Genomic DNA, 23120 nt, shown 5'->3' with positions numbered 1-23120 from the left:
GTGCCGTCTGTAGCCAGGAAAAGACACTCCCACAATCCAGTAGCCCTCTCAGATTCAGATTCCCTTTCAACACCTAGTTGGCTAGAATCTTTATACCTCTTTCACTTTGCCACCCTTACTAGTGTGTATCAAAGTGGGAGAAAACTGTCCCTTCCCCTTAATTGGATTCCCTCTTGGGCAATGTTGGCTATTCCCCACCAGCTTTATACCCAGAACACTGCCTGAGTTTCCCACAGGCAAGATCATGAGAGTCTTCATTGGCAGAGTGCCATGAAACTTCCGAGGCGATAGTTCAGTGTTATTGGTCAGGCCGGGCTGATAATACCCTCTCTTCAATTCACTACTCCTGCCACAGATCACAGCACCTGTCAGGCACACTCCAATCTAGTTGCAACCAAACCCCAACTGTCGCATCCACTGATGACTGAGCACTGCCCATTTGGCCACTTCTCCTCTGCCGAAGTAGTCAGGGATGTTCTGAAATTGTCTTCCCACTCTCTGTGGGAGTGTTTATACCTCTTGATTTCCCACAAATTTTTCTTTCTTTGGAATCAGACTCTTTTTTTTACAATTTGGATTTTACCTTGCAGTGACACATTTCTATCCTTCCACAAGTTTAATTGTCTCTTTATTTTTGATAAAATTCCTATTAATTCAAAATCTGGAAATATATGTCAGACCATAGAACTGTCAAATAAAATATTTCAAGTGATAGGATATTGTCTCCTGCAGAACCTGTCCGTTGCATTAATGTCTTTTGAAGATTAACAGAAATTGTCCTGTTTTGACTTGTTGGCTTTTTTTTCGGGCTACTATTAAATACCAACAAATATAAACATTTTTTTACTCTTTAGTTGGCACAATGATTTTTCAACAGTCTATCGTTCTCTTGCTCAATATCTCTATTTTTGGAGTTTCATGATGGTTTCCAAAATCCTGAAAACTGAGAGAGTGGTTTTGAGCTTGTATTAAATTGGAAGGAGAAGTTAAAGTAGTGTGTGTAATGCAAGAGCAAGATATCAGAGAGTGAGAGTGTGTAAGTGAGCATGTAAGAATGACATTGAAAATGATTCATAATCTCTATAATATATATGAAAAATACAATTAAAATGCAAATTGTTCTTTATTTCAACACAATATCTAGATCCAATGAGTGGAGAAATGTATCTCAACAGGAACGTACTAGGCTTGGACTGGTCTCCAATGATGATGGGGAATTCTGGTGAGTACAATTTCAACCATCAATTTCTAACCATGACTTGAGTAAATAACAGGAAACAATTTTGAGCAAAAGGCTTTTTAAATCATGGTTAGAATCTTGAAATGCATCAACAAATATGTGTTAAGTTTGACCAAGTTTATGTAAACAGAATGCTGTATAGAGATATGAAGTAGACCGGATGAAACCAAATTAAACTAGAAATTGCAAATACAAAAAAAAAGACATGCATGGTATATACATGTGTATAATTATGGCCTGGGAAAAGACCTGACAACCTGACATAATGCCAAGCTTGTTCTTGCTCTTTTTTTCAGCAAATTTGCTTTTTTACAAAAAAAAAGTTTCTGCCTACAAACATTTGGGCATGTAAATTATTTCATTGAATTCTGTTCTAACTACTTATAGCATGCATGTGTTACTACTGCGAAATGTTATCATACATACATACATACATAACAGGTACTTATATAGTGCTTTACCAAATGTATGATCAAAGCAATTTACAATGAACAACTAATAATAATGATATTACATTGAACAGCACTTAAAAAAATGTATCTTTTTGGACAGGTATCTTGATCCATGGGCTCACATTTTTGCTATTGTGAAATAATCAGGCCGCTTAATAACCTGGTTAATTAAAGAGCATGTACTGCAAATCTACTTTTGTTTTAGAAAATTAATTGGGCCTGGGTTGGAAGATGTTCAGGCATGTGCTATCGAGGAGCCCAGGAGGCCTGTGTCCTTCCAAAAAGCTTGGAGTCCTGGTTGCAAATAATAATACTGAATACCTGAAAGCAAAGTGTAACAGAGAGATTTTTAATTCTGTAACATAAGGTATTTCTATTTGGTTTTCTCACAATTTCGACATTCAAATTCAAAACTTGTATTAATGAGATTGAAATATTGAAGTGGGAATGCCATGTTGTATTGTTCATTTTCTTGTCCCAATTTATCAGTGTCTTCAACATTCGTCATGAAATTCAAAAGCCAGCTATCTTCGCTACAGCCAGACTGGAGAGTCCAACATAGTACTATAAAGTTGTTAGTTGCACTTTGCTTTTTGTTAGGGATATATTTTTTCAAGAGGAAAAAAATATGGCCTTGATTCTGGTCTGAGAAATGATTAAAAAAAACCCATTAAGATGGTTAATACAGTATTATGATAATAATTTGTTACAATAATAATTTGTTTGTCTTTATTTTCGTTCAGGATGGAATTCAGTGACTTTATGAGGTATTATGATAGGGTTGACATATGTCACCTGGGTGCAGACACCATGACTGGCAAGAAAAAGAAGAAGTGGCAAGTTACCTCACATGACGGCAAATGGCAAAGAGGATGCACAGCTGGAGGATGCCGTAACTTTCCCGGTGAGTCCCCACTTAGAGGAAGAGCCTTGGTGTAGAGGTTCTGACTCTCGCCTTGTAAACAAGGTCGTGTGTATGATACCCACTGCTGTCTAGTGTTCTTTGGCAAGGGGTTAATCCACACTTTGCCACTCTCGACCCAGGTGCTGAATGGTTACCTGGTAGGATGCGAAAGTTATTGTGTGTTTGAATTTGCCAGTGCTATTATGAAGCTGCGATATATGCAAGGAATGCTCCCCAGGGAGTGGCAATTTTGCACTTTTTGTGTGGGATTGATATGAATCCAATGGCCGGGGTAATAATGTGCTGTAAATTCAGATATTTTTCATGCATTGAGTTTTGGTTGGCTCCTTATTTTGACAAGCTTGAGTGATGAATTTCCTTAAAATAGCTATGATTTCTACTTTTGACCACTTTTATCATCTAATCATGTACATGTATTTTAAACTAATTTTTAGGAGTAGTGTATGTATAAAGTTTTAAGTAAAGTTCTTAGTTACTTCAGAACAACTTCATGAAACTTCACCCAGTTCTGTATCAAGTCTGCAGGAACGTTTTAGTATTCAGAATGGCCAGAATTATGTCAAGCAGATTCAAAATACATATTAGTTTGAAAATGCTTTTTCTATTTGTCAGACACATTCTGGATCAATCCTCAGATTGAACTCGTTTTGGAGGAGGAAGATGACGACGATGATTTTGGAGATGGAGAGGAAGATCCCGTACAAAAGGGGAAAGGTTCTACCTTCCTCGTCGCCCTCATGCAGAAGAACAGACGAGAGATGCGTAAGATGGGTGTTGACAACCTCACCTGTGGTTTTGCAATTTACCAGGTGATTATGCACTGGCCCTGCCACTATGTAGTCTTTTATACTGTGGATGAGCTAATGGCAGCGTTGCCAACATTGAAATCTTAGCCACTGTCAACTTTTGAAATGTCATCCTAACCTGGAATGTTTATAGACCTACTTGATGAAATTTGGACTTGAGGCTAATCACTGCTCATCTTGCATGAGTTTCTGGTCACAGTCACATGATCAAGGTCAAAGATTATTTCAGTATTTGTACAATGATTTAAGACTGGACAGTTTCAACACAGAATTTCAGCTAGCACTGTTGCCACATTGAATTGCTTATTGCCGACAAGGCTGCCAGAGGTGCACCACTTGTTCTCATTTTTGTTGGGCAAAAAAAAACATTTTATATCATAAAATAACCTAAGAATAAGTAGGGATATGACATCTTCAGCTTGCTTATTGCATATTTATGAAGACATGCATGGAACTGTTATAAAATATAAAATGTCATAACTTTGCTATTCCTTGTCTGAATTTTATGAAACTTCAGTGTGTTGTTTGATTCATCTGTTCAAACCATGTTATTTTCAGTCTGGAATTAATGCCAAGTCCAAACCAGAAAAATGTTGATTTGAATAAGTAGAGAAAAATCAAACAAGAATTACACTGAAAATTTCATTAAAATCAGGTTTAAAATGAGAAAGTTAACACATTTAAAGTTTTGCTTATTTTTCACAAAACAGTGATATGCACAACTCAGTGACATAAAAATGAGACAGTTGATAATGTCCCTCACTCACTATTTCTTTTATTTTTTATTGTTTGAAGTATAGAATATTTCGTTTTCTACAGATTTGACAATAAGGATAAACTTTACTGAACCAAATAGTATTAAACAATGCCAATTCCACATGCTCAGGGAGGAATCAGTCATTTTTTTTCACTTGTTCACTAGGAGAAAATTTCGTATTTCATATATTAAAATACAAAAGAAATTAATGTAGTGAGTGGATAGCATCCTTGATGACGTCATAAGTTTCCTCATTTGCATACTGACCAGGATATGCATATAACTGCTTTGTGATATCAAGCAAAACTTTAAAATGTCATAACTTTATTTTACATCCGATTTTGACGAGATTTTCAGTGTTACGCTTGTTGGATTTTTCCCCTTTTATGCAAATCAACTTTTTGTTGGGGTAAAATTTACCTTTAATTGCTTTAATGGGCATTGCAAAAACCTTCAGTTTAATTGCAAAATGAGTGTAATACGTTTCAAACTTGACCATAATGGGCCATTTAAAGAAAGTTGCATTGCAACTGAATGAAAATCAACTCCAAACTTGTCTTTAGTCAAGGGTCTCAATCTTGATTTTTGGACCTATACTTGATTTGGAACTGAACACAAGTTTGTAGTAAACATAATTTAATGTGGGCAATATTTTATTTTGATCAAGGCCTGTCAGTAATTTTTTAACCGTCACAAACCATTCTCAGGGTAGATCGACACTGGAATGGACTGATGGCAAATCAAATGACCTTTTTCATTGTAGGTTGATGGCTCCTTTAATGCCTCAGTTGGACTCCCGAAGGACCACTTCCTGTACAATGCATCTACAGCTCGATCACCAACATTCACCAACACTCGTGAGGTAAGCGGAAGATTCAAACTCCCACCAGGACGCTATGTGATCCTTCCTTCGACCTTTGAACCCAACCAAGAAGGCGACTTCCTCTTGCGTATCTTTTCCATGAAGGTGGCTAAAGGAGTGTAAGTTGCATAACAATCCATTCTTCTCTAATTTGTTCTTTCATTTTTTTTTTCATTTCATGTTTGATAAGGATAATACATTATATCTTTCGAGCATTGAAGAATCATTTCAACATTTTTTTTTCACCAAACACAGATTCTCAAAATTAAAGACAAATAAACCATTCTTGAAGCTTTGAACATTCGCTTGTACTTGCCAGGCAATCCAAGTCATACATTGTATGATATATGCCATTTTATCTAAACCCAGTTGGTCTAATTAGACAAAGTGATTAGACCACTTGGGAATTAGACCAACTGGATTAAAAATAGATGAGAATTAGACACAATTGTTATTAGACCATCTGATGAGAGAGGTTCCTACAAGGCATCTTTCACATGCCCAGCACTCTTTTCCTCATACATACATCACAGCCAGACGGGGAATACAATATCACTATGCATGTGTACAAACACATTGCCCTTTATGGAACAGATGTAACAATCAGTACTATGAAGAACTGTCAGTACTCTCATAACGTTAATGATATAGGAACTCAAAATCGAGGTAAAGTGAAGAAGTCTATGTATGCCCGTACTACATGTACGTGAGCATTGTGTGTGTGCACAAGAAGAATATTTCACTATGAAATCATGAGGCAGTGTGCTTCAATGACATCCATAATGCCTGGCAGAGCTGGTGCCCAAGAAGAGAACGGAGTGCACTGATATTGAAGATATGAAATTAATTTTTAATGATGGTGACCTATCGAATCTGTCTCATGATATTTAGGAAGTATGTGATCTTAAATAATTTCACTGTAAACACCCTTTTTCATTGAATAGTCTGTGTTTTCCTTCATTGAATTAGCTGAAAATCTTGAGCGGAACATTCTTGTACATTCCGAAATATTATTTTCAGTGTGTGGTGCAGTGACTGTCGGCTCAAGTTTGTCAATTTATCATCACTTTAGTGATTCCATTGCCTTAGAGCTAATAATTGTTGTCTGGGTCTACAGCCTTTAACAGTCAAATTTTTTAAAGACATTTTCTACAACTATTCTTAATCATGCCATGAATCAATCTTTGTCTTTAAATTTTGTCTTTGTGTTTTTCTCTTTTGTTTTAATAGGACCGTTAACCAACAGTCTAGCATGGATATCAAACCTCAGCAGGTAATTACTTTGTAATTATTTTTATTTTGCGAATATATTTTGAAATTTGATGATATTGGTAGTGGATGTTCATGAAATGCCTATATATCAGCTCAATTTCATGTCAAAATAGTTTTGCAAGTAATAAGATCGTGTCATGAAATTATGAAAATGAAAAGCAAGACTACACTTTTTTTTTAATGTTGCAAATATTATTTTCTTTGTTTATATATCAAAAATGCATTTATAGTTGTTGTTATTTAGTGTAGCTGTGTATTTTTGATGAATATACAATAAAAGATTGTTTACCACCTCAGCTTCATATTTGTAGCAAATATAGTCATCAAATTCATCCCCCCCAAAAAAAAGCTTTAAATGTTGCAAAGTTTGTTATTCTATGTGTATGTTTGCAGGCATTTTCTTTAAATTTACTTACAAATTCCATAAAGCACAATAATTATTGATCATTGCTTCACATTGTCAACCTTGCTGTTTGCTTATCATTCATCATCAGTCTTATGTGCTTCAAATATTTTGGTTTGTCATGAAATAAATGTAGTCAGCTACTTTTCCTTCAGGGCAGAAGTAACATAAAATTGCAATTTCCATAATGACTGAACCATATATTCATCATAATGATTTGGGGAATTTTCTTTGCGTTTGTAGGAATATGTATTAATATAGCTCAGTGTCATGTTTGGTTTCAGCAGAATGAGCTTAAAGTTGACTTTCGAGGTCTATCTATGGTGACCTCGAAGGATGAAAGGTTATGATGTAACACCTCAGTCACATTTGCTCAATGGCGGCCGTACGGCGAGTCGAAAACAGACGTTTTATTCACTTATATTCTATAAACTGCCTATATGCAGCTGGTACAAAATATGTTTAAACGGCTGTTTTCGACTCGCCGCACGGCTGCTCTAGAGCAAATGTGAGTGAGGTATTAGTGTTGTCATGACAGGGGCTATACCAAATGAAAGAACGCAGCACATTTTTTTCAGCAATGAAAGCTAATTTCCTTCATATTGTAATTGATATATTCATAACAAAAGTGTCAAGGCAGTCCAGTATGTATGTTAGTCTAAAGTCTAAGCCACCTAAGTATTTTACTACATTATAAAATGGATAGACCACCCCACCCCCCTCCCTTTCCCTTTCAAGATAAGGATACTTTGATATATAAGTTGATATTTTGATAACCTCCTTTGTAAGAATGTAAAGGCAGCCTCGGATCCATATGTTGCTCCCAGTGCCCCCGTCAAGGTGAGATTCTGAAACCCCATCAAATGAAATCGTGTTCTTATCTCCTTCCAGGCTGTTGAAATACCTAATCTTTGTGCATGGTTTTCTATGTGATATGTGTGCACTGATAAAATGATCACTTGATCAAAGAATTCATGGTAATTATGTAGTGAATGCTCCTTGAATATACAGAACTTCAACTTTTAAACTCAATTATTATCTTTGTAATGTTCAACAAAAAACAAATCATAATTCCACTGTTGGGTCAGGTTTATTTTTATACTATATATATTTTTAAATGAACAATTCAACAGCATATTATAAAGTATCTTCCACACTTTCATATTTGTCATTTAAAAGGGCATGACATATTTCAATTTTTCTTCCATATGTACTTGAATTGATTACTCATATTTATTACTGGATCTCTTAAACATTCATATTAAGTTTTACATATCAACTTAAATCTATAAATGTTATAAAGTAAAAAAAGGAAAAGAAAAGTTCTTTAATAATATGTATACCTGTTGGTTTATACAGATTCCTGAATGTTCTCTCGACACTTGAAAATATTTCTATCCACTTTTTCCACTCTCATTAGCTCACTCGCCATGAAAAAATATCATGCATATCTAAGTTCTGTGAATATACATTTTGCCTTTTTTTTTAATATACTCGCAACACTTGAAAATTTTCCATTCACTTTTTTCATTCCAATTTATTAATATGTCATTTTTTTGTCAAGCATCTCACGTATGTTCTGTGTAAATGTCCATCTGTCAATGTATTTATTCCAATGACCTTTGCATCTGCCCTTCCTATACATAAATGCTTATAAAAAAAGGTACATGATAGCTACGCTGCCCCTCCCATCTCCACACAATCATCTCAAGCTACCTTTGCTGCTGCTCCAACCTCCGTCAAGCAGGTGAGAGCGAGTTGTATGGTATCGGGAGATGACAGTGTTTTTTCGGATGACCAGCATGCCTTCAACAAGATTTCCTCGTCATATTCAGTCAGCTTGCGAAGTCACCTATTATTGCCTGTGCATGGTACTTACTCATTGGTCATAGTGATTGCGTTCTAGAATAGAGAATGAAAAAGCATAGTGTATTGATATTGATGATAATATTTTGATACCCAAGAATATGCAGTATATCATAGAAGTCCATTAGTTTTTGTTTGAAGACAAAGGTAGTAATGGCCCTCTGCATATTCTTCATGGCAAATAGGTTACAACTTTCATCCATTCAGTTCTTTGTCCTTTGTGGTGTTATGAATATGTATGGAGAAGAATTTTATTTGTTTATTCAGCCAAGATACTTCCAGTCCTATGCACAGCCATGTTTTTCTCCAAGTCTCTCGCCGTCGGGTTACTCATCAAGTTACTCCTCTACCAGTTACTCAACGACTGGTTATTCCCATTCCCCAACTGGTTACGTCCATTCGCCAGCATGGGATCAGACGTCGTATGACTTCACGAGGGTAGGCTATACCCCAGAGGTTTCGACCAATCAGTTGGCCTCATCGCATGGGTTTGATAGTGATCGACGTGACCCTCATGAACACTCCCACAAATGTGTTTCCCCCTTCCTCTTCATAACAAGACATTTTTGAGAGCACTGAAGAGATATGTGACACCATCATCATCCTTTCTTTCACTTAGTGGACATGAGTTTTGACAGGAGTTTCATAGAGTATTCTTCTGGAGTTTTGATGTGAATTCATGTGCATACTGATTTGTCATGCTTCGATCATTGGTCATTTCTCTTACTTTTGCCAAATTAAGCAATTTCTTGGCTGTTGTTGATTCATAATTGGATTTGATACTTTGATTTTTTTTCTCTCTCTTTCGATTTGCAACGTTCATTTGTTATGCGAGATGCTATTTGAGCAGACTGTGATGTTTACATTTTTTCTACTTTGAAAACTTTTGGGAATTTTTGAGAAAGAAACTTTACTAATATCTTCAAATCTTTATTTTTTGTAAATAGATTTCCAAAAGTATGAGCCCTGAGCTGTCATGTAATTTGTGCATTTCATTTTACATATGCCACCAATGTTGATTACTCTGAGAGGCTCATTGTGAGTCCACCATTTTCCCTTGAAAACATATAAGATACATGTAGCAAAGGCAATGAGGTAAAAATCGATATATTAGAGAAAAATGCGGCTGAACAATGAATGACAAGAACTGCAGGGAAGAAATGAGCATTAATCAGATAGAACTAGCATTGAGAACCCAGGTAATTGTATTTTTTCAATGAAGGTTGTAATTAATTGGAAAGAGACACACTGTCATGTATCCATGATTTTGAAGACAGAATGTTCAACCAACCTCTTTAATAGGATTAATTTATATGTGTGACATCACAGTCACAATATAAGGGTGCAAGTTGCACAAGTTTAATACCATGTAATTACATGCAAGATTGTTTAAAAATCATTCTGTTAGATGTAAGAAGAAAATAATAGTGGTCCACCAACCAAACCTTGAGGTACTCCATATTTTAAGTACATTGTAGTACTTCTATAGACATGTGACGAAGAACCTTATTGAATATACTGTAAAATATTTGAAGGAAGAAAACCAGTGTTTATCTTTGTATCTAGAATAATTGTCATATTGTATGATTTTCATGTTGAAATCAAAAGATCACCAGAAACATTTTTTTAGAAAGTATTGCCAAGGGAGATGATGCCATCCAAATAACTTAAATTTTTAAAGGTGGTTATAACCAACAACAGAAAAAAAACCTGATGGTGTGGAAAAAGACATGAAAGTGAACAACAATAAAAGAGCAGTCATCTGATAATTTGAAACAAAACAAGTTATATACTCATTATTTCAAAACTTAGCAATGTAGGATATATGTAAGATGATGCTGGAATAAATTGTAAGCAGATTACAGTAAGCTCGTAAGATTGTAACATTGTAGGGGACAGCAATGTGAGCATGACCTCAGTATTCTTTCTTTGTATTGCGGCCATTGCGGCTTCATATTGTCAATGTATAACCTATTTGAATTATTCATTCAGATTGTATCAAATCATATAAAAAAAAAATCTGTTTGTAGAAGCCGATAGAAAGAAGAGCGTTCGGATATCTCCAATAGAAAGTGTGAAATTGTTTTCCTCCATGGACAATTCTGTGAATTCAATGAAATATTTATATCATACTGTTAATAGTCCTACAGGCCCTGTAGTTCCCAGGACACCATGCTCCTCAATTTCCCACATTTTAAACAAAGATTACACTAGGTGACCATGCCTTTGTTAGTGCTGCACTATAAACCACTCTACAATTGTCCATATGCACACCACTATGCAAACCTTCAAACAATGATTGAACTAATATGATTCAAACTGATTAGGAAACTTACCCAGGTTGTTGTTTATTATGTGTGCAGAAGAAAAAGCTAGTTTTGTAGGTCTGCATGGTATTAGAAACACACTGGGATATGTTTTCATACTTAGTGAACTCAAATCATTCCTGGGTGCATTTCACAAAGATTTAAGTATGACTTAGTGTTGCGCTTAAATGCCTAGTTGCGTGCATTATAAAAGGCATAACAGCATTGGTCAGATCATACAAAGAGGGCAAGCACTGCTGCGTATTGATCAATTGATCAATTACATTGCGCGTTTATTTCAGATACGCGTCGGCATTAAGGTGTGATTTGAGTCACACTTTAATCTTTGTGAAACACCCCCTGGTATTTTAAGAAAGTGGGAATGAAGTTTTTCCCTCATCCATTTTGACAAGTGACAATTTAATCTACTAAGGTCTTGATCGAGAATCTGATTTAGCATCCAAGAATTCGAGAATTGCTCCAGTTTTTGAAGTTGTGAAACAGCTTCATGAAATTGGTTCTTGTTGTGATTTAATTTTGCATACTGCCCGATGTTTTGTTTTTCTTCCAATTGTTCAGTATGTGGAGTTTATATAGTACTGAATCACAAGACTGTATACACTTCTAGATATATGAAAATTGAGAATTGGTAGTCTCTAATTTATTTTTTGTTATATTACTAAAAGTATATGGTTTCATCTTAAATTGAGAGTAATCAAATATGCACATGCATCACTTTTGGGTTAATGATTTACATACTTTTAAAACAAATATTTAACATTAGATTAAGGACTTTGTAGTTGAGGTTTTTTCATTTGTGGAGGAAAAGACATATGATTACATTTAGTCTGGTAAAGCAATTTTCAAATATTAAGGCTATCTTTCATAAAATGTGAGTTTGAAGATGGTAAATGGATTTTTTCAATGTATACTGAATGAAACTAATGATACAATTGTTAATTCATTACTTCAGATAAACTATTCATTTTTTATGTCTTAATCAGTAATTTAGAAATTGCATGCCATAAATTCTGTTTTGATAAGTAACACTTGTGCATACAAAGTTAACACACAAGAAGGTCCAAGGTATTTTGTCCACATAATTGCTGCTATATTTGCTTCACCAAACCAAATGTTGGAACCATGGTTACTTGGTGTTATCTGTCCTGTTCACATCTCAACACCTCAGTATTTTTTGGCAGAAGTTTTTAACTTTGGGATATATGTAGTGTACATTTATTTATGTTATTTATTATTATTTTATGGGGGGGGGGGGTTGATGGCCAAAACTAAACTCATTAAAAGTAATACAGATTTCTCTGATCAGTGTTTCATCATAGGAATATATGTGCTTTGAAACACCCTTATAAATATTATTAGTAGTATATATTGAGAAATATATCAGATACAAAATTTTAAGAAAGAGACAAAGATATATTATAGTTAGGGATTAATACATCGGATATACATGTAGGTGCGGAACGTTCTGTTCAGACAAATGTTTTGAGGGATGATCTATTGTGTTTTAACAATGATTGTCTATTCAGAATATTGCAGTGCCCCTTGGTTCACATATTCATTACTTATATCACCAAGTTCAGGTCTTGTAATTATTGTTTGAGATACAAACGAAGTGATGTAACTTCTATTTTGCGCTACATAGCATGGAGATAAAGTATTTAATGTCTTGAGGTAAGCATATCCAGGAGCAAATATCATAGGGTCAAAGTTCTTTTCATTGGGAACGTGAAGTCACTCTACATGAGACATGCATTCTCAAATTTTCTCAGTTTTCAATTCTCAATTTAATTGAGGAAAATCAACTAAATATGCAGAATCGGAGCGAGATGCGTAAACCGGATCATGTAAGTCATTTATATTCAAAAGTTGTTCTCTGATATATAAGGTTTTGGAAAATTATGCAGAATGCAATCAGTGTATTTGAGAGTGTTACTTGCCTGGTGACTAAGTGGTAAGGTATACTATTAGCAGTAAATGAAGTCAAATATTGGGAGCTTGTATCCAACTGAAATGTTTAAAAAGGTCTCATTCGGTTAAAAAATTAATCTTTTATAAATGTATACTTTAAAACATTTGGAATATGTTGGAAAGAATGAACTTGTGTTTATAGTGACATCTTGGTTTACTGAGGAAGGTAATATTTTTTCTGGGGAGTTCTTTTCTATTATCTTATGAACATTTGGATAGAAGTGCTTGGATTGTGAAGATAATCACCCTCAGCCTGGTTTGGGACAATGGTTTGGTATAGCAATCATTCCCTTTAAGAAGGTCGGTTTATGTAAAAGCATATGACGTGAAGCAGCCACGAAAAAGCAGAACATCGTTATCATTTAACCTTCCTGACGTTTATTTGCCCGGGGGAGCATTTCATGAAAGGGCTTGTCAGACATGTTATCCGACAAGTCCTGTTTTATCCGACATTTACAATGGGAACAGTGCCTCCCAGCAAATCAAAATCAAGGAAAGTTGTCAGATCTGACAACTTGTCGGACAAAAATGTTGATGAAATGCTCCCCTGGTTTCATGTGGATAAATACCTTGGACTTCCCTGATGAATACAATCACATTTGATGAGAGGAATTGTGTATGGTAGTGTTGATACCTGGCCTGTTGAGAGTGGTTTTGATAAAAGTAGCTTAACAAGTCAATTATTTTGTTCATCACCTCATAACTCTTACTGAAATATTTTTTGAGAAATACTGTTTATTTGTGGACTCAGTAAGACATGTTCTCTCATTTCCTGAAGTGTTATTAGTTTGATGACTTTGTCATGCATTGTATTGATATTCATGCCATTCAAAATGGAGATACCTTTGTCCAGATTGTTCTATAAACTGAAAAGAGAATTTTCTTGAATTCGATTGTGATATTTATATGAGTAAAGTGACTGTTCAAGTCCCCTATACTCATTTGGAGTTCATGTTATTGTGATAAACTGGAAAAAGTTTTGTTGTAGGATTGAACCTTTAAATTAACATGTATTAGTAAAAGATGTGATTTTGAGGTGAATGTTTTGCTGTGATTGATTTTAGCATGTCATTTAATTCCTAAACATTTTTGCATACTGATGTGTTTACTGTGGAAAAATTATATATATAAAAAAAGAATCAGTTATTCATGTTTTTTTTCTACAGATTAAAGTGCAATTCATATGTGAAGTTCTGTAAAGTGTTATTTATCACTCAAGTACTTTGGAAAGTCCTTTAGTTGAGCGTATTGAAATCATTAAGCTGATTCCTTGCAAGTTCAATAATGAGGATGATTATAGAGCCTGTCTGCATCAAATTAGGTTGTTTAACATAGACTTTATGATATATGGGGACTATTTCACAGACAGTAAAGTTTGACGTATGCCCTCTAAACAGGATCTGACCAATGTTATGATGAGTTGTGCGCTTCAGACAACTGGGATTTTATTTAAGTCACACTTTACCCTTTGTGAAACAGCTCCATGGATCAAGTATTCATGAAACATATATGTATAATATTAGAGAAGCAAAAGTCTTTTTTCTCTCTGTGGTGAAACCTGGTGAAACTACATCCTCCCATCATGCACATCTTATGGAGGATGCAGAATATATTGCCTATAGTGTAGGGAAGCTAAAAGTTATTCAAATCTGCAATGTTTGTAATTATGCTTTTACACAAGACCCATGGAACATTCTCATATATATGGTAAATGACCAGAATGTAGTGTTATCAATATTAGAAAAAAGGTTTTTGGAATTCATTTGTGTGAGTTTAATCTGTATTTTTCTTTCACATTCAAGTTTTGTAACATTCTCACTATGGTTGACAGTCATCGCCTCTACATAAACATATTCAATTCAAAAGTTGACCTTTGCTTACCACTACAGACAAAGTCGGTCTCTGTACTATGTCTTTTTACTTCCAAGCTTAAGTAGTCTAAGGTTTAACAATTACAATAAATACTGAGATCTACTTGTTCTTATGTTATATATCTCATGTCATTGGTAATATTTTACACTCTATTAATCATTATTTTATTTCATAATTTTATCCTTTTAGCCACTTCCAGCTCAGGATGAGGCGCAGACTGCCAAATTCCGAGAGTTCTTCAAGAAGCTCACAGGGGATGTAAGTTCTTGTACAGTTTTCTCTTATAAATATATAAAGCAAATAATCACTATTTGTAAAGGTGAAAGATAAACAATTACTTTCGAGCTCAGCTGGATGTAGCTATCTTTTGGAAGCAAAGCTGAGGAAAGATTGAGTGTATATGACATTCCACAGGCAAAAGGGAAGGTTATAACTTTTGTTTATAGACAGTCCCTCCCCCCCCCCCCCCCGAGTCATATCCTGAGATAAAATACGCTCTTCAATTTTCAGTAGGTGTATTATCTTTAGAATGGAAGCTCTTCATGTGTCCAGATGGAATATGGTTTGATGACATATATTCTGCTTTTTTACAGGATATGGAAGTGGACGCCTGGGAACTGCAGGAGATCTTAAACGCAGCCCTCAAACGAGGTCAGTGACCATACTATATTACACCTCTAAAAGATTAAGGGTTCAAACACAATGCCATCATCACATTACATTTAAAGCACAGACTACCACCAACCCAAAGATCATTGCTCCAAGTTGAAGATTTCACATGGATCTCCCATCCCCCTTTTGGTTTAGACATTTGACACTAAAGGTTGCTGGAATTTGATTGAATTTTTTTTTCAAAACTAGCACCTATAAAATTCACTGTTTCAAATGACAGTTATAGTTGTATTATTTTGAAGAAATAATGTGAGAAACTTTTTTCTGTGTAATGATTTAGCTTTTGCAATGATCTGTGGGACACCTGAATACACACTCTCATATTAAAAGCATTCAACCATAAAGACAGTCACACACCAGCCTTGTAATCTCACATTAACTCTTTTCATCATGATGCCATTGTACCCATTAATCCATTCAAATCATGAGAAAGTGAATATTCAATTTGACACTGGTCACATTATCAAAATGAAAACAGTGCAAAATTTGATGAATCAAACGTCCCTAAACACTTACCAGACCGTGCATTTAATCAGTTAATGTTCCCTGGAACATATACTAAATCCAGTGTAGCGCCCTCGATGTCAATCTGGATCAGGCTTCCATAACACAAAGGTTCTAGCAATTAAAACATATGCTTGATTTTCATGATTGCGATTAATCACATGCTCGATTTTCATGATTGCGATTAATCATATGCTTGATTTTCATGATTGATTGTACATTGTGGTCAATGCAATCAATTGTAAAGATATTTTTCTACGATGATTGCTAGGCTTTGTGATACTGGCCCTTGATTCACATCATGCATTTCCACATAGAAGACCCCTTGCCTCTCCGGTTTGGCCTAGGAGGGATATCCTTCACCACAGTCACACCAACGATACCCACACAAGACCGACCAAAACTATTACATTATTCCTTTTGGCATACCATTACTCACTTTGGTGTCTGTTCCGTGGGTGAGACTGCAGCATAATATGCATATTAACTTCTACTTTTGTAATGGGTGCCATTTTGTGGGTATCATAAACCAATGCAAGGGGGAGCATTTGCTGTGTATGGTTGATTGGAGTGGACTAACCATCAAATACCTCTTTCTGTTCAGTTGTAGGAATAAGTTGGTAGAATAGTGAATGTGGTATACTTGTTGGAACAGGAGTAAGAAGAGTGTAGTGGTTTCATGGTACAAGAGAAGACGACAGGAACACACTTGTCGAAAACTTTAAGTTTGGATGGTCCTCTTCAGGACCAGCACATGCCCTGAAAGAGTACATGGTGTACCGTGAGACCACTGCACTTGTCTTCTTCGCCATGGGAACCTTCAAAAGGAACAGAGTAGTTTACATAAGATTATTTATATCTTATTTGATATTGTTTTGAAATAATATTTGAGGTGGCAGGACATGCTAATATTCATAAGGATGCAAAAATTCAATATGATTAAATCATTGCAATTACATTATACTCACACACATAATACCCACACATCAGTGTACAGAGATACCTGGGTGACTGATTGACATGCTTGGGTCTATGGGTGTCATAGGTATGTTAAAAACTTAGCTAATGTCGAAGTTCACACTTGTCTCCTTAAGAAGATTGAAAAAGGAAATTTAAATTCTAAATCCACACTTCTGATTGTTAAAGATCGGTTGTATTTGATTTTGTACTTCCTTTTGATTGCAACTGTTCTGACACGTCCATGCACACTGTGTCATTGTAGTTATGGCAACTGAGAAGTTTCTGCCTTTAGTTACAGAAATTATGTCATCTTATTGGTTGAAGGCAGGCATGCCATTAAAATTCAGCTTTTTTAATAGGCCTTCAATATCAGCTTAAAAATCATTCATACATCAATTCATACATTTCAATCAAGAATGGAACATACATATGTTGCTTTTGTTTTGTATTCCTTCGATATATATTTTTTGTTTACATCCATTGTATGTTAATCTACCGGTATATATATATGGGAATTTCGAACAAACTTAACAAGGAAAAGATTAGTATGATTATTGACAAATGGGCTACTAATCTGTGATTAAAGAAACACAATTTATATAGTTCTATATATTACCTATTTATTTCTGATTAAAATGACGGAAAGAAACATATTATGGAAAAAATTATTTCCTAACCATTTGAAATTATCTTCTATTCAGTGTGCTTGCCCTATTGATAATCATGCATTCAGTACCTGACTTTGATGATTATATATTAATGAATTAATATGCAAGACATAATACTCATGCATTTTGAGAACTATTAACCAACATATCTATTCTTCAATTTCTCTTTTTTTTACCAATTGCATGAATAATATTGCTATGTAAATTGACAGAAGGTTAGTGAGTCAACTAATTAGCGATTCTGAAACAAAGGCTTCTGTCTAATACCTGATCAATAGGCTGCAGTTTCTATACCTTTCAACTTTTATTTTTAATCAACTTTCAAACCAAATTTCATCATCCTGCTAATAAAATAAAAAGCTATTTGTCTCTAATTTAGAGTCCAAAAGAAAGTTTGTTTTGTGCCACAAATACATGTCATGTATCTTGATGTCAAAGCAGAAAAAATTGTTTGAATATGATTCCCTCATGCATAGAATTGTCTGATGTTGCTCCTCTCAGCTCGAAAAAAAACCCCAGGACTATTGATTTAGCCGTGTTTATTTAGTCTTTGTGGTTTCCTTGTGTTTGAAATTATTTCAAAAGAAAAAAAATTATGAAACATAGTTACTTGCATAATATACACTTTAGAATAGATACAACAAATTCTAGGCATCACATTTGAGATTGTTTACCTGTACTTAAATGTCATATAATTCTTTTGCATATTAAATTCTATTGATTATTTGTAAGTTTGTCTGTGATGACATTTTTATTGAAAATAAATTTGAAATAAAGTAATAATTTCATTGGATTGATCGGATGAATATTGCAACTTGTCCATCTTGATAGTGACCATGCTTGTATTTGACGTATATTTTGGAAACATGATGAAAACTCTTAATTTAATATGAGATGATTTTATTTTTAATATCACTTTCTCTTTGCTTTTTTTTTCTTCAGTTTAATACCTTTCATTGTTTTCCTTAATGGCATTATTAAACCAATCAGTTGAAGTTGTTTTTCATATATTTATATTTGAAAATTCTTGGTAGTATTTTATGTTGATTTACTAAATAATTACATTGAAATGGTTTAATATAAAGCTAAAACCTATGCAGATACATTCTGATTTTTTTAATGCTTCTTAAAGAAGACACATTAAAGAAGCATAACAAAATGAAATAGATAAAAGGAAAAGATTGACGGTAGTATATATATTTTAGGCATTCACATTCATATTCCACTCAATCCCAATACAGTGTTGCTGTCACTTTGGCATTTTCTTTTAATAGTGATCTTGTTAATTTTATGTCTGTTTTTATGTAGTTACTTCTGTTCAATTTTGTTTTCATTGAGCAAGTATTGCATCACTATGCCAATTGCATTTTTGTGCTGACCTGGAATTTCAACATTTCATGTTGTTCAAAAAGTGATTCTTTCTTAATGAGAGCTCATTTCATTTTCACATTTCTCAGCAATAGGGAAAAGTGGCTATTATGTTCATATTGAAATGCATATTATTTTGTGCTGTAACAATAGAAAATACCAAAGCCTTTAGGAGATTAAGAAGACGATTGCCCAATTTTAATTTGGCCATACTTCAGTCTTTATTTTACCCCAGTAGTGTTAAGTAACGCCTTCATATTAATACTGTTTGCTGATTTTTTCAATTTATCTTTAAGTATTCAGGTATGGGAAATGAAAATTATGAAATTGATGCAATGCTTACCTTTTATTCAATAATTGATGACAAACTCTTCATAATGCTTTTTCGTTCATTTTCTAACCTTCACTCACCATACGCACATTTTCACTGTACACATTTAATCAGCTAATGTGTTTTCGCATGAGCTATTTGCATTTCCTCATAATTAGATCTACATGCATTTTGTTCCAATGTCTCACCCTGTTATGCATGATCTTCGCTTGCTTGTATCTTCCACGCTTTTCTCTCATTCCCTGCCTACACTGTTTGCTGTAACATGTGATGTGTTTAATGTGCTTTCAACGTCTGTTATTGATGTCTGCATGGATCAGTGTATGGTAAGCAAAATGTGTAATGGTGATAACATGATTAATTTACTTCTCTCATGAAATGCTCACAACCTTGTGACAAGCAGATCTCCGAGGGGAAGATGACGGTAATTCCTGAAAAAAAATACTACAATTATGAGATAGAAGCAATGGATGAAATGAAATCAAATTGTTTTCCTTGAATATCTTGTTATATTATTTAGGTTATGTAGATTCGAATCAGTGATAGGTTAATACGCCATCACATGATCATAGATGCAAAGATCGCATTTGTTATTTTGATGTCACCCCAGTTAATATAACTGAATTGTATTGTAAACTGGGGCATTATAATCACTAAGGTGACATCACTTGCTGCTTACTAAGTTGAGTAATCAGGTAATTTACTTAATGTATGCATCAATTGCATTAAGCACACCCTTGTTGTATTTTTCCTAATTGCTTCTATTATGAGGACAGAGCTGCAGCAAGTATTTATTATAAATACAAACTCTGATGGCGAATCTACATAGACTATATAATATAAGAGATATTGCCCAGTCTAACTTTTTTTAACAAATAACATTTCAACATTTCAGCTATGTAATCCCTTGGAAAATTCTGTTGGGGAAATGAAATGCTATATTCAAACTCTAGATAGGCAGTACCTGTGTGTCCTTGTTTCCATAGAATATTTTTCAAAGTGAAAGTATAAGTAGGATGCTGAATGTAAAAAGACTAATTCTCTGTCATTTTGTGCATGCTTTATACTGATTTATCATCTTTATAGGTCAACTCCACCCAGATAAATGTAGCTTTTAATCAATAGAAAAAAAAATCAAATGAGCATAACCCTGAAAATTTCTTCAAAATCGGATCTAAAATAAAGATAGTTTTGACTATTTCACAAATAAAAGCAGTTATACATGCATGCACAATGCAGTGATATACAAATGAGAGCCGATGATGTCCTTCATGCAATATTTCTTTTGTTTATTGATAGTTTGTATTAACCATTTGCGCGCTGATGTTGCAATTTTGCACATTCGTACAATTAAATTCAGCATGCAAAGAGTTAAACCAAATTTCAATGAGTACAGATTTGATAATAAGGACCAACTTGACTGAACCATAAAAGGTTAAAAGCAATGGTATTTCCACATATTCAGGGTGGAATAACAAAAATTCAAATTAATGCGGTAAAAATTAGAATATTTCATATAATAAAATATCAAAGAAATAGTGATTGGATGATATCATCAGTTCCCACATTTGCATACTGACCAGGATGTGCATTTAATTGTTTTGTGAAAATAAGCAAAGCTTAAATATGTCTAACTTTCTTATTTTACGTATGATTTTGATGAAAAATTAGTTGTATGATTTGTTATCGGGGGGGGGGGGGTTATTTTTTATTCAAATCAACTTTTTGTTGTTGGGGTGGAGTCGTCCATGACCATGCAACTTAAAAAAATTGTCAACATTTTGGCAATCTTTTTTTCATGAGGAATTGATTATTTCAATTATACTCCGATGAGTAAATGTTTCAAGATATCATTATTTCCCTTTCTTAAACAGGATGCAATAATACTGACTCAATGTTGCATGATAGATAAGCATGCTTTATTAATTATGTAATTTTTATTGTAATATCTTTATCCCTTTAGTAGTGCAAGTTTATTAGAAACCTCTGAAAATGATTTAGGTACTTGTTATAATTATGTGTATCAATTTATTGTCCAGGCAGCTTGATTGTTTTATTTATTTCATTCCTGTATCTATTTCTAGAGCTTCAGGGCGGTGGATTCAGCCTGGAATCTTGCAAGAGTATGGTTGCTCTTACCGATGTATCCTTTTTGGACGGTTTTTATTGAAGGAAAAATTCTCCCATTTAGCAATTTAATCTATATTTATTGCTTAACATTCCATTAGTGTAATGTAAAAAAAAAGAAAAAGGGTTGTATGAAAATAGTTTGAATACTGTGATTCTACATGTACACCATTAAAAGTATGAGGGAACTTCCTCAATATTTTTACATAGATGCTTCATTTTCTAGAAAAAGAATAAAATAGATTATGGCAATATTTTTCCATAGAGCATTATGTAGAAATCCATTCCATTATATTCTCTGCATATTACACACTACAGTCCCGTATGATGATCTTTTTTTTTTGAGAAATATTTTCCTTAGCGATTCTTTCACAGGATGATCGATCTGGCAAACTTGGATTTGAAGAGTTCAGGGAACTTTGGCAGAACATCAGTGTTTGGAAGGTATGTATACCAATTTAAAGGGGAAGATCACCCTGATAAAATAAATGAAAGTATTGGTGAAGGGTTGAGGAAAATCTTTCAAAGATTTAAAAAGTTATTAGAATGGTAATTTTTTGCATTTGTGACATATGTGAGCCACTTTCCCATTTATTGTGAAGTAAAAAAAAAAATCAATTTAGTATCATTTTATCAAAAAGTTAAAAATAGTTTTAATTATACATTCATTATTACTGTGTTTACACGCTGCATCGGCTTGCGGTTCAGAACTGCGAGCCTATGCGGAATCGGCTTTTGGCTCTCAGTGCAGAATTGGCAATTTAGCATCACCAAAGAAGTAGGTTCAAAACCGCGAGCCGATGCAGAATTGGCTTTTTTCTATGTGTAAACAGAAAGCGGATTCTGCATCGGCAATTGACGCGTATGTCATTTTACCATTATGGCATACTTGAAAGCGCACAGAGCCAGTGTTATCTTTACTATGACGTATTTTGTTGGTACGTGGATCATTTCAGGATTTTGCAACGCGAGCCGATTCTGCACTGCGAGCTGTGACAGCGTGTAAATGCAGTGCAAGATAAACCAAAAGAGGATTCTGCATCGGCTTTTGTTTCTGAACCAAAAGCCGATGCACGTGTATACACGTTATTAATCAACAGACAAATCATTCCACAGTTGTACCACCACCTCCACACTTATAAACCACCACCACTACCACTCCAGTTTTGCTTGTCAAAATTGTGATCTTTTCAGTGTCCCTTCAATGTCTCGGTCCCGAGAGACATACATTTCCTTTATTAAAGTTCAAGACAAATACCATTACTGATATTAGCATCTGAGAGGAATTGCACAAGGCACACAATCAATGTCTCGAGACATTTAAACAAAATTTTTTGTGCTATACTTTGTATTATACACTAAAAGACAGTCATCTTGGATTCACTCTTTCTCTGTATTGTAGTAATATATTCTTTCTACATTTTAATCAAATGTTTGTGCTATTTTCTATATATTCAGGCTGTTTTTAAGAAGTATGATACTGACAACTCTGGAACATTCAATGGATATGAATTGAGGAGTGCACTCACATCGCTTGGTAAGATAATTGTGATGATAAATGTGATAACAAGTACATTTTATTAAATAAATTTGCTGGATGTGTGTACAAGTTTTTTTCAAAAATTGTTATGATCCCACCACATTTCCACTGTAATTTTTTTTGCATTTTCTTGATTGTGTAGTTTGTTATGCTTTGTATATTTACATGTTTATAATTAGATTGTGGTCAATAAATAAAAT

At 34.2% G+C, this 23120-nt stretch overlaps 1 protein-coding gene across 7 annotated transcripts in view; it reads left to right on the top strand.

The window, feature by feature from the left end:
* Nucleotides 1-23120, top strand: part of LOC121418695 (calpain-A-like) — a 64591-nt gene that overhangs the window by 36478 nt on the left and 4993 nt on the right. The window contains exons 7-18 of one of the 7 annotated variants that reach the window (XM_041612697.1): nucleotides 1145-1222; nucleotides 2436-2596; nucleotides 3230-3426; nucleotides 4944-5161; nucleotides 6273-6315; nucleotides 7507-7557; nucleotides 14940-15008; nucleotides 15344-15401; nucleotides 19657-19677; nucleotides 21338-21396; nucleotides 21756-21824; nucleotides 22839-22917. In XM_041612697.1, coding sequence (XP_041468631.1) covers nucleotides 1145-1222; nucleotides 2436-2596; nucleotides 3230-3426; nucleotides 4944-5161; nucleotides 6273-6315; nucleotides 7507-7557; nucleotides 14940-15008; nucleotides 15344-15401; nucleotides 19657-19677; nucleotides 21338-21396; nucleotides 21756-21824; nucleotides 22839-22917 — 1103 coding nt within the window. Of the gene's footprint in view, nucleotides 1-1144; nucleotides 1223-2435; nucleotides 2597-3229; nucleotides 3427-4943; nucleotides 5162-6272; nucleotides 6316-7506; nucleotides 7558-8380; nucleotides 8639-14939; nucleotides 15009-15343; nucleotides 15402-17766; nucleotides 17770-19573; nucleotides 19580-19656; nucleotides 19678-21337; nucleotides 21397-21755; nucleotides 21825-22838; nucleotides 22918-23120 lie in introns of those variants that run through there. The other 6 variants (XM_041612699.1, XM_041612700.1, XM_041612702.1 and 3 more) reach the window with 6 other exon arrangements.

This window comes from Lytechinus variegatus, chromosome 7 (assembly GCF_018143015.1).
Source record: "Lytechinus variegatus isolate NC3 chromosome 7, Lvar_3.0, whole genome shotgun sequence".
Classification (NCBI taxonomy): domain Eukaryota; kingdom Metazoa; phylum Echinodermata; class Echinoidea; order Temnopleuroida; family Toxopneustidae; genus Lytechinus; species Lytechinus variegatus.
This window is presented reverse-complemented; position numbering and strand designations above follow the sequence as displayed.